The sequence below is a fragment of the Prinia subflava genome, chromosome 12, assembly GCF_021018805.1.
Source record: "Prinia subflava isolate CZ2003 ecotype Zambia chromosome 12, Cam_Psub_1.2, whole genome shotgun sequence".
Taxonomy (NCBI): domain Eukaryota; kingdom Metazoa; phylum Chordata; class Aves; order Passeriformes; family Cisticolidae; genus Prinia; species Prinia subflava.
In genome coordinates, this window is record NC_086258.1 from 20,523,183 (window position 1) to 20,535,837 (window position 12,655).

At 41.6% G+C, this 12,655-nt stretch overlaps 1 protein-coding gene across 2 annotated transcripts in view; it reads right to left on the minus strand.

The window, feature by feature from the left end:
- Positions 1 to 12,655, minus strand: part of SPAG9 (sperm associated antigen 9) — a 65,178-nt gene that overhangs the window by 38,482 nt on the left and 14,041 nt on the right. For both annotated transcript variants that reach the window (XM_063408984.1, XM_063408983.1), the window contains exons 3-4: positions 9,686 to 9,756; positions 221 to 315 (exon numbers count right to left, since the gene is read on the minus strand). In XM_063408984.1, the coding sequence (XP_063265054.1) occupies positions 221 to 315; positions 9,686 to 9,756 (166 nt within the window). The remainder of the gene's footprint in view (positions 1 to 220; positions 316 to 9,685; positions 9,757 to 12,655) is intronic.

The window sequence follows — 12,655 nt, forward strand, 5'->3', positions numbered from 1 at the left end:
GCTGATTGATGTATGAGGAATATCTCAACGCTTAGCAGCACAACAGCAAAAGCCTCTTTCTATGGATTTCTACGCTGTTCTCTTAGCACATTCCAATCGTACAATAAATCTTTCTGATTCAGCCGAACCATTGTTGTAGGATTAAAGAACAAAGTCTTGCAAACACAAATGAATGGAATTTTTTTCTCATTTCAGGGTGAGAGACCAATAAATAGCTTACCTAATTCTACTGTGTGTTGTGGATTCTAGCTGATCAACCCCTGTTAGCTGATGAAGTTTGGTTCTTTCCAAGTGCTCCATATAATTGTGTATCATCTGTTTAAAAGGACAGAAACAGCACGAAATATTTAGTAACATTTACTTGTGCTACATACAGCTGCATAGCTCTTGACCAATATATTCTCCCCTTGTAATGCTAAATAATAAAAGCATTTAGAGATGTTAAAGAAAGAAAGAAAGCAGCAAAATTATACAGCAAGTAAAACTACAAACCAGAAGAGAATTAAAAATATTGGAGAACATCCTTGTACATTAATGCACAGGAAACATCCTAAGGGTAAAGAAAATGCATGCAATACCTCAAACATGAGTTTGGAAAAGAAGTACCACGTTCAAATCCCTTTTGGAGTCTGAGACCTCTATGTTCAGCAGATATCAGCATTTTTTACATGATACATAATAGGCACTATAGACCTAATTGCAAACTACTGTGAAGGTCAGACAATATGCTCCTCAAATATTAAACACTCTGAATCCACAGGCTAATAATCAGATTATTTCTGTAGGCAGAAATATGAAGTCCTCATTTCTTCTCCTTTTTTCTACTAAAATACAAATTAACTTCAGCTTTCTGTATTTTCTACAAGGGAAGTTTGGTTTTACATTATCTAGGCTGACATCTCATTAAAAGAACAGAGTGGCTGTGAATTTTTAGCACTCAAGATGAGCTCTGCTTGCAGTCTCTTTCTCACAAGAGACAAGCACAGGCCAACAGATACTCCTGCAATCATGACTTATTTAATGAGCCCCAACTCCCATGGCCAAAGGATGCTGCTGTCAGCATGTAACTGATGGAGGACACGCATGGGGAGAAGGACCAGGCATCACTGCATCATTCCAAGGGCGTCATTTGGACACACATCCCTGAACTTAAACTGGGAAAGCCTGAGAGAAGTTTATGTGCAATCTGGTATTTTTAGCACTTCCAACATTCACGTTCACAGATGAATAGGGCCCTAGGAACAATAAAGGAAGGAAAACCACAGGTGTATTGCAGAGGAATTTAATGTACTTTTTTTTCCTGAGACGTATTCATGTCACGTCTTAACAGCTTCCTCTAGGAAAAAAAAAAAACAAACAACAAACTGTTCTTTAAAGCTGTAATTTCTTCTACTATTCTACAAAGGGTATACAAACACTTCAGAATAGTGGTATTCAGGCATTTGTACAACCAGTTTATATAAACTTTTCTTTTGGGGGCAGCTGCACACATGAGTACTGAACTCAGCAGGACCTGGAAACCTACATTTATGTGTTACTCTCAAGACAGGTTTGATGTATCCGAGTTTGACCTTCAGATGTCACCAACCTCGGCTAGTGCCAGCTTCTAGCCAGCATTAGCTACATAGGAATAAATATTCTTACTCTCAGATTTTTCTGATCAAACAAACTGCCTTAAGACATCCTGACTGACAGTCTACAAATCACTAACTTATGTTATGTGCTGGTTACATACAGATGTCGCTGGTTTTCCCAGCATTCACCTGAACTAATAAAAATAATTAAGACCAGAACAAAATAACATGCTGTTGGGGGTGGGGTTTTCTTTCTTTTTTTTCCTTGTTACTTGTGGATTTTTTTCCCATTGAATCGCTAAGAAGCACTGATGGCTGGTCAGTCTCATTGGCCTGGGTCAGTCTCATCAGCCTTCGGAAGAGGACGGTGGAGCTGCGGCTTGGTGAAGGGAATTCACCGCTGCTGTGGGAGCCCAGCTTGGTCCTGTTTCTTCTTCTGTGAGTCTCTGCTCCTGGGAGCAGCCACTGCACTGGGACCTTGTTATTGCCTGCCGCCGTTTTCTTGGGTGTCCGGGGATCCTGAGCCTGCCCCTCTTTGCCTTGCTGGGAGCCGGGTCGCTGTTGTCCCGCCTCCGCTACTTCTTTAGCACTGCTCCGAGTTTCTTCACTACTCTGTAGCCTGCAACCCCTGCCAGCTGAGACCTCCCGTGTCTTCAGCCACAGCTCCACAGTTCCTGATCCATCCCTTCAGCCACAGCTCCGCAGTTCCTGATCCATCCCTTCCGCCAGAGCTCCTCAGTTCCTGATCCATCCCTTCCGCCAGAGCTCCTCAGTTCCTGATCCATCCCTTCCATCCCTTCAGCCACAGCTCCGCAGTTCCTGATCCATCCCTTCCATCCCTTCAGCCACAGCTCCACAGTTCCTGATCCATCCCTTCCATCCCTTCAGCCACAGCTCCGCAGTTCCTGATCCATCCCTTCCATCCCTTCAGCCACAGCTCCGCAGTTCCTGATCCATCCCTTCCATCCCTTCAGCCACAGCTCCGCAGTTCCTGATCCATCCCTTCAGCCACAGCTCCGCAGTTCCTGATCCATCCCTTCCATCCCTTCCGCCAGAGCTCCTCAGTTCCTGATCCATCCCTTCCCCCACAGCTCTGCAGTTCCTGATCCATCCCTTCCATCCCTTCCCCCACAGCTCCGCAGTTCCTGATCCATCCCTTCCATCCCTTCCCCTCTCGGACAAAGCCGCCATCCCCGCCTGCTCCCCGAGCCCGCCCCACAGCGCCCCCTGCAGCCGCGGGGGGATCATCGCCCCTGCCCCGCCCACCGGGAGCCACCAGCGCCCCTGCCGGCCGTGCCCGGAACTGCACCAGAGGGGAAAGGGCCGCGCTCAGGGAAGCGCTCCTGGATTCCGGTTCTGTTTACTATTAATGTTATTGCTGTTTGCTTGCCTTGTTATACATACTAGTAAATAACTGTTATTCCTATTCTCATATCGTTGCCTGAGAGTCCCTTAATTTCAAAGTTATAATAATTTGGAGGGAGGGGGGTTGCATTCTCCATTCCAAGGGAGGCTCCTGCCCTCCCTAGCAGACACCTGTCTTTTCAAACCAAGATACACGCTATTTTCAGAGCAACATTATATAATATACTTGGACTGCTGTCAAAAGCTTACAACATTTATCCTCCAACAAAATGCAGTGTTTCACCAGACCATCCCATTTATTTTCTGATTTTTAATGCTTGCTCACACAAAGAGGCAAACAAAAGGACTGAAAGCTCCACCTTCAACTATCCACAGTTTTTTCCATTTTAACCAAGCAGCCAGAACTAGATGTTCCAGTTGTTCATTTGCATAGTTTTACACAAATTTATTATAATGCAGATACTTTAGAAATTTGGAGAGGGGGGAACCCCAAGAGTGCATAACTTTGAAATGCACATGAGACCATTCTGTACTCGGTTCATTATTCCCTCATCATGGGAGGAAGATATTGCTGACCTGCCTACAAACACTCTCATTTGCAGCACACCAACTGATCTCTCAAAGTAAAATTTTAAGTAGAACAACTGCTGTGTTTTCAGCCAGTGAACAGAAGATGAGTGTCTAGTACCTCTCCAGGGAACTGCTAACACATGGGAAAAAATAACAGGGTCAGTAAAACCCACACAACTTTCATGTTTTGCAAAGGACATGGTTTTAACATACTCTCTTCCCTCTTCTCAGTCTGCTCTTTTGTTTACTGAAGTGTCTCATCACATTTATCACCCACAGAGGCTGGAGGGCAGGTCAATTTAAAGACTGTTCAGCTTATATTGTTCTACACTAAAAAAGATGCTGATAATAAAATAAGCAAATCTGTAGATCCCATACTTCAGCATGCTGCACATAAGTTATAGGAATCCAAAAATAAAACGAAAAACAAAACAGTGCTGCATGGCACTTAAGAGTCATAGACTCATAAGGTTCTATGTGCATGTGCAGTGCTGCACAGCAATTTCTCCACAGATCCAGGCTCCATGTGACTGGTGTCCAAAAAATCAGAACAGCGTTACCACCACGTAAAGCCCATTCTCTGCCTCAACCCAGGGTCCAAAGGATAGAAGTTGACAATATTAGAATAGTGTCCACAAGGAAAAGAGTTCCTCATCCTCCCTCCCCACAGGATGGGGAGCTCCACAGCTGGTGCTGTAGAGTCATAAGAAGTGGTGTGTGAATTCCCAGCTCCCACAAACTTAATTTGAAGGTTGAAGTAATAAATACTGCAGCTTCTTGGGAAGTAAGCCCTCTCTAACTGCTCAAACGCAATAAAACTTTGAAGACTCACTCCAAAACCACTGGGATTTGAACCAGATGACATTCAAAAATCTTCTGAATCTAAATGACCCTCGAGCCTTGGCATATCCATGAAGATCCAAAATTATGTAAGAAATTAATGCACTAGAATACTGAATTAATGCACTGGAATACTGACGGCTCAAAATCTGATTAGAAGTTCTGCTGTTTTGAGATTATTCAGCTGTTGAAATAAAAAGGTTTTAGTATTACTGACAATTTAAAAAGAGACTTAAATGGATTGAATTGCTCCCCACTCAGCACAATTTTAACTGAAGTTATGCTGGAGGACAGATGATAAATAATTAACTATGTCTACCCATCCTCTCTTCAATACAAGCTGCAGTCAATATTTAATCATCCATAACCTTTCACTATGGATAATTCACTCTGCTGCCCACAAAGTCCACAAGTATTTTGAATACAACCAGTTGTTCCAAGGACCAACATCATAAACACAGAGCACTTCAGCATTGTTGTAATTAAACACATTGCTCAAATTGCTCAATTATGATTAGCTGAGGGGATTAAAGATAAACTCAGAACTTGGAAGAATTACCTTAGCTAACAGCATTTCACAGTTCAGGTGTTAATGATTTTAAGGCACATGTACAAACCAACTACAACATGCTTTTGAACACATTACAGCATGAATGTGAAATCAGTTTCCTTTGAATGCAATGTCTTTCCACCCCATAAAAATACTCAGACTGGTTTCCTCACATGGCACATGACAAGTTTTACAACTGCAGAAGTGTTAAAGGTTTTTCTACATCTTAAACTTCGGTACTCAGTAAAAGACAATGAACATCCTGGCACTCATTTCAATTTCTACCCTTACAAATACAACCACTCCCAGTGTATACAAGCCTGGCACTTGTCACAAAATGTGGATATGCCATGTTGGGGATGTTGTTACCTACACCTTTGCTTTAACCAGGTTGAGAGCATCTCCTTTATCCATTCCTAGCTCTTTCGCTCCTCCTTCCTTTTCATGTCACTGCTTTAGCTCCCCTGGACAGGTTTTAGCAATTCTTTGGCTGTCAGACCAGGCTCAGTGTTACAGCCCTCGCTGCTTATCCTGCAGATCCGATCAGGCTGGGCACAACCAGCTCCTCCCTTTGGGAATGTGCACCCAACTGTGTGTATACAGATCTTTCTCTGTCCCACATAATCTAGATTTATTTCTAGAATCTCCTTTAATTCAGTATCAAAGTCCTAAACATACTTCCATGTAAGTACCTTTTTACCTTTCAGGGTTTGTAGTGAGTTTCTCACCTAAGTAAAAGCACCATTCCCACTGGAGAGCTTGATGCATCTTCATGCACACACAAGATGCTGTTGCTGACAGATACATTAGTAGGTAAAGATGTTAAATCCAGGTTTTATAGATGAAGCTGTTAATGCCCAGGATAAGGCTTTAGCAAAACTGTTTGCTTGAACTGATATCCAAAGTCTAATCTCACAATGTGACAGCTGCCCGTGCTTAGCTATAATTGTAAATAGACACCTCCACTAGCCCTCTCCTCCTGCCCAGGGACTTGCTGGGGATATGTTTATCCTAATGAACCTGACAAAGTCCATTCCCAATGCCAGAGCCAGGCTCACTGTTCTGTCACATTGTATCAGTGCAGAACACAGAAACTTCCATGGCCCAATTATGCTTCATTAAACTAAGCCCATATTCTGTGTGTCAGGGAAAGATATTGAACCACCTCAGCCTGGAGTTTCCCAAAGGAGAAAAAGAATAACTTCCTTAAATAGAGAAAAAAGGTTTATTTTGGAAACCTGTGCAGAGAGAGGCCACAGGTATTAGTCAATTCTCCAGCAGATCTCCAGCAGTATTGCTTTGCTTCAGCTTCCCAACAGAGTAATAAACATAAAAGCCTTAGCCAAGCCTTTAAAAAGCCAGTGTCATAGTTACAAAGTTATGCCCTTTAGCTCTGCAGGAAAAGGAAAGTAAGATCCTTTACCTCCTACTCAGCAGTCAAAACCACCCTGAATGGTTTGCTCTGAAAGAGGCACCAGCAGCAGGGCATCATCTCAGCAGCAAAGGCAAAAACCCCTCACAGGTACAGAGAGCAGACAGGCCTGCTTTTATCCAGGCACGAAAACAAGCCAGATTCTATTAAATAGAACAGTACTTGAGATACAAGAGGCAACTGACAGAATTCCTTTCTAAGTCAAAGTGCAAAGATTTGAAGACTTTTGTGTTAGACCACTGTCAACCATTCTGCTTTCCAGCACTTGGCTGTATGATGGCTTCCTGCATCATCTTTACAGTCAGAGAAAGATGAAAACAAGACTTTGTATAGAAGTTCCACCTCAGGAACTTCAGCACACTGCTTTGTCACTAATCTTAGCTGAGTGTTAGAGCAGAATATGATCAGAACAAGATCAAAACCCACTGCAAGCACAGAAAAGACAAAGAACCAGAGCACAGAAGTCAGAATATGTTCAGGCTGTTCCATCCATCCTGTTCTGACCAAACATTTTATCCTCTTCACTACCTGCTACACCCCACCTTCCAATCTGCCATCTCAACTGCTCAGGTTCTCACACCCTAATCCATTTTAAATCAAGCCAGTTAGCCCAAGCACAGCCTTAGTGGGAAGGAGGCTTAATGGGATACCCTGCACCCACACCAACCAGCCCAGCTCCCTCTCCAGAGAGCAGCAAGGCAGACACTGATTTAACAGAAGGGCAATGGAGGGCAAAGCCTGTCCCAGCCAGGGCAGCCCTGCTTACTCTGCAGCTGCAGACACCTCACACTGCTGGGCAGGCTGGCGCTGCAACTGCAATGCAGACCCTGTCTCTGGCAGGCTAAGCTCCAAGGAGAACTCCTGCTCTCACCACAACACACACACTGCAGAGAGGGATTGATTCAGCTCTCTGCTTCACACCCCTGGTAGAACTCCCCAGGGTGACTCAGTTTCAGTAGGTCTTGCTCCACTGGGACTGAAAATGGGTGACATTCCCTGGGGTGCTGAGCCAGCACCTTTGCTGTGCAGTGAACTCCAGCAAAGGCAGCCACAGACAGGTGGGAAGGGCTGAAATGTGGGAATTGTAAAGGACATGGATACAGAACCTCAGGCCAGGATTTGGAAGAGAAAGACATCCAACTCTGAAATATTCATCAGTGAAATAAAGAATGAGGTAGAGTGGAAGGTGGAAGGAAACAAATAATGAAGACAGAAGAGAGAAAACTTGCTAGAAATTAGGACTGCAAAAAATGCAGTCACATCGCATCTTTAACAGGACATCCACCAAAGTAAGCATCTTAGACCTAAATTTAAAAAAATAAAAATCTTTCTAAATGAACTCTTCATAATTTGGTCAATTGAAAGAAAAACAATTGCCATTTCAGTAAGTACCAAAGATGGATCACTTGTAAAGACAACTGTGAAGTGGACTCAGAAGGAGAGAAGTATCCCTTCCTTGTAGAACATGGAAGAAAAAAGTTTAAGAACCAAGTATTTGATAGAAATATTTGATCCAATAAAACTGATAAACCTAAATGCTGAAAGAAAGTTGGATATCTGCCAAAATACCTTGCATTAAAAGACAAAAGTTACTACACAGACCTAAAGTGTTAGATTGGAAAAAGAGAAATTGTCGGGAAAAAGAGAAGCCAGAAATCACAAAGGGAACAGGGAGTTGGGCATTATTATCAGCCAGGCCTTTCCAGTTCCCAGGGATTTCCATCCCTGAATCTCAAACATCCACCAGATACAGCATTAAAATGCTGAGATGCTCTGTCCTTTTAAGGAGGTGCATCTTTGCAAGATTCACTATGGTCTGGAAAACAAAGAATCAAGGAAGCAGTCATATTGAATGGGAGGAGTACAGAAAATAGGAGATCTGATTTTAGGAGAACAGAGGTATGGATATTCCATGGTACACTACAAATTATTTGTTTATGAAGAAAGGATAGTCACCCCAGTAATAGTAAAGCCCAAGGAAAAATCTCTCCCTACACCAAAGAAAGTGAAATTAAGATGTAAAAGCATTTAATAAATTGGAATCAAACCAGCAGAGGCTGTTGTCCATTTTGGAGCAAAACCTATGTAGAAAGATATTCAGAACACGTCATAGGCATTTCATTGAATTAATGGTGTCCAATACATTTAACCTTGAACTCTGTGAAACAGGATTCAGTAAAAATCTGCCAGTTCTATTGTGACAGAAGCCACAGGTTCTAATTACAATAACCAGAACACTCTGAAGCACTTCCAGATCAAAAGGATCCCAAACCTCAGGGGCAACATTAAGATTTGTCACTTCTCATTTTACTTCGATTTCCAGTTTTCAACAGATGTGCCATTCTGAAGTGACTATCTAGTAACAAATGTGATTTTAAAAATGCTATCATTTCATTAAATATATGAATACTTTTAAGAGCTTCAGGAGTCTTGTCACACAAGCGCTACAGACTGGTCATGGCTCCAAGTCACTTTTCAGCTGCTGTCACAATAAAACACTTAAGGTTGCTGAAAGCATTTAAGGTAACCAAATCTGACAGCTGTATCTGCTTCCCCTTTCCCCACATGGGTTTCTTGGATGGGAGCAGTCAGTATAGCATTGGTGACTTTGGCAGCAAGAATCTAAAACCAGATCTCTGACTTTCCAAAGGCAGAGCAAGGAGAGTAAGGAGAAGATGCTCAAGTGGGATTCCACACTGATCAGAATAATTCAAAGGACTTGGTGACTTCCTCACTAAAATGTGTATATGACTTAGGCAGTAAAACATTCCTGTATGGGAAACTTGCTACTGAAAACTGAAGCATTGCAAGTCCTGTTTTTATACTTTCAACCAAACTTAAACAGTGTGGCTCTTATTTATTTAAATTAACAAATTCAAACTTGTTCCATCTTCATTAGCAAATCCCATTTTCAACAGCTATCAATAAAGTATGGCAGGAAACTCTTTTAATCACAAATCCCAGTAGGCCAGGTTTTGAAAGGATTTGTTCCTTCAACAGTACAAATAAAACCAACACAAAAAATTGATGGAAAGAGCGGGAAAATGTAGTTTCTATTTCTTTGAAGCTTATTAGTGTGTTTTGAAAATTTGCCTTTGAAATACAGAAGAACAAATTCCTTTTAAAAACCTCAGTATCTGACAAAGCTATAAAAATGACAGATGTGTAATCAAACATTGAGAAATCAACACTTAGATGTGAATGAGGAAAACTACATCACCAAATAAAGCCTGGTTACAACTCAGGGTACAAACCAAAATATTCAATAATTTTCCCAATTGCTCACAACAAAAGGTTTTCCACAGATGTACATTTTTACAGAGATCCCCAAATCATCTTGGTGTAACAACCCACCTCTGTATGTCTTGAATGAAGTGCATTGTATTCCTTCTTGAGTTCTGCCTCCCGCTCCTCAAGTCTGCTAACTGGAAGAAAAAGAAGAAAAAAAAATTCAAACTAATTTCAGAGTTCTAGTAAGTGAGACTGACTTCCCTGGGACTAAGCAAGGAGATCAGAGTATTTCTATTAGTGAATAACACAAAGCAGGATAAAAAGTATGTCAGAGTCTGTGTTTTTAAGCTCTTACCACTGAGCTTTCTAAGTACATCAACAGCAGCACAATCTTGCAATTTGCATTCCCCTAAAGAGCCCAAGCCCTATTTTCCCCTGCTGATTGCTAGGCCAGTGAGAGAGGATTTTTCTGTTCAAGGCCAGCTTACTGCTCCCCCCAATCCAGATTGTTTCACATGGAAACCACAGGAAGAAGCAGAGGCCACGTCACCCAATCCCAGCCATGTAGCTAAAGTCCTACCTCAGTTCCCTAAAACACATCCACACAGTTTCCAGAGGTTTTAACCAGGACAAACATAGGCAAGGTACTTGTTAAAACCGGTTCAAGCCCTATGTGGTACAGAAATTAAGGTTTCTGCTGGCATTCACTCACACTTCACTGAGCATTAAGGCAATAGATCTAAAGACAGAAAATATTTGAATACTTCTGTGGGTATTCCAAGAAATTAAAAATACATCTAGCAGATTTAGAACTTTAGACAGTAAGTTCTTATTAGAGGGAGACAAAACAAACTGAGCAGCTCAGCTCATCTGTGCTGTGTTTCAGCTCAGACGAAACCGAGCTGAAACAAACTGCGATATCCCAATGCAATTAATTTTCAGAAAAACTAACAGAACTCAGAACCTTCTATGCACAAATTATTGTGTCATTCAAACACAAACTATTTTTGCTGCTTAGATGTGAATTCCATCTTTTTATTCAGGTATTTGTCACAGTATTTATGTGACATAAGTATGTGTATCACATTGTGTAACTGACTTTATTCTACTTGCCATGTTTAAATGTCCCCGGGAAAGTTTAAATTTATAGCTCTATGTTTCTAGAGAGTCATTGCCAGACACACATTATCTGAAGACAAATACCAAGATCTTCTCTGCCATTTGCATATTTTCAAGTTGCCAACTGGGTCTCTTGAAAATTAATTCTCAATATACCATTTATTTTTGATCTATATATCTGTATTTTGGCACAGTATTTTATCGTAAGTATGTTTTAATGGAAAAAACTCTTTGCCCGAGTCAAATGCTAGAACCAAAATACATAATTGTCTACTCACTCAAATGTGTATAAACATTCTGAATTCCTGATCTAATCTTACTCTTATAAGAACATCAAGTTCCTTGACACAACCTTTTGAAGTCCACCTATAAATATCTGGTCAAAATATTACATCAAATATTATTTATGACATTGCCAGATCGAATGCTTCCATTTCTGCCCTGTTATTTAATGGAACAAAAGCTCTTTGGATCAAATAGCAGCAGGGGAGGCACAAGTATCTATAACACAACACAGAGAAAAATGTATTTTACACCACAGTGCATGTATCTAAAAAAGACATTTATGTGATGCAGAACACTACCGAATGGAAGAGTTCAGTCTACTGTTTTGAGGTACAAGGTGTTCTTGGTAAGAGACTACAGAAACAAGAGTCAGAACTCAAAATTAACAAATCTATGATGTGACAGACCATATTTGATCCAGTATCTTTGCCTGACTGACATCCTAGTCATAAGCTGTGAGATGTTAAACAGCTGCTGATCAGAGACACTCAGCAGCTCCCACGTGAGCACATCGTGCCCAGGCTGTGTACCACAGCTCCCAGAGGATCTCCCTGGTAACCTTTCCGCTGTGCTAAATCTGCTTTGGGAAAACAGGAGATCAGAAAGTGCAAACTGCATGGCTGATGGGCCTCGTGTTTGCTGAGACCAGCTCCCCCTCCAACAGAGGGGCCTCCCCACTGCCCTGCGCTGGATAGCAAAGCCTCAGCTCAATTCCTTTTTAAAACCTCAATATCTGACAAAGCTATAAAAACGACAGATATGTAATCAAACATTGAGAAATCAACACTTAGATGTGAATGAGGAAAGCTACATCACCAAATGATGCCTGGTTACAACTCAGTGTACAAACCAAAATATTCAATAATTTTCCCAATTTCTTGCACGGAGCTCCCACACAAAGCAGGGTGATGCACCCAGCTTTGTTCAGTGAGTTCATATTTAGACAGTGCAGCCAACTCCAGGGATGAATTCTGCAAGTGGATTCTGGGAAAGTACTCAACAGTAGTCTAATGAAGATTAACATCACATCAGGTGTTACCAACACCCTGCTTTGCAGCTGCCCAAAACCAGCCTTCAGGAAATCCACAGAATTTCCCACTGCTATGGATACAACACACGCTTGCACAGGGGTTGAGCTTCCATAAAGAAGCACACCACTTTCTTCTCCATCCATGAAGAAAGAAATGCTTTAAAATGTTTTAAAATTTTAATTGCCCAGTTATAATTGTTCCTCCAATCAAGTCATTGAAGACAAATGTACATAGCTAGTGATGCTGCAAAGTCAAGGGGGATCTCTCCATTAGACCTGACCACTAGGTCTTTTTCATTAGGTTTTCAGTAGGAACAAAGGTTAAAACAATTAAGGGCCCAGAAGATGATATAAGTGACATTAAGCACTTTCTTCTGGAAGTCATTTCCAGCTGTGCAATACATCACATTTCTAGAGCTGGAAATTTCAGCCAGAAGAGGATGTACACTAAGTTACATACCCTCAACAGACACCACATCAACCGTCCTCAGAACTGGTTCTTCCAATACCAGCAGGATGAGACACAACACCAGAAATCAATTCTACCCAAAATATGCCTCCCATCAAGCCAAGATCTTGCCAAAACAACCAACACAATACACTTTCTTTTTTCAATTAAACACTGTGCAAGAGAACAGATATTCCCCAAGGATCAGAGA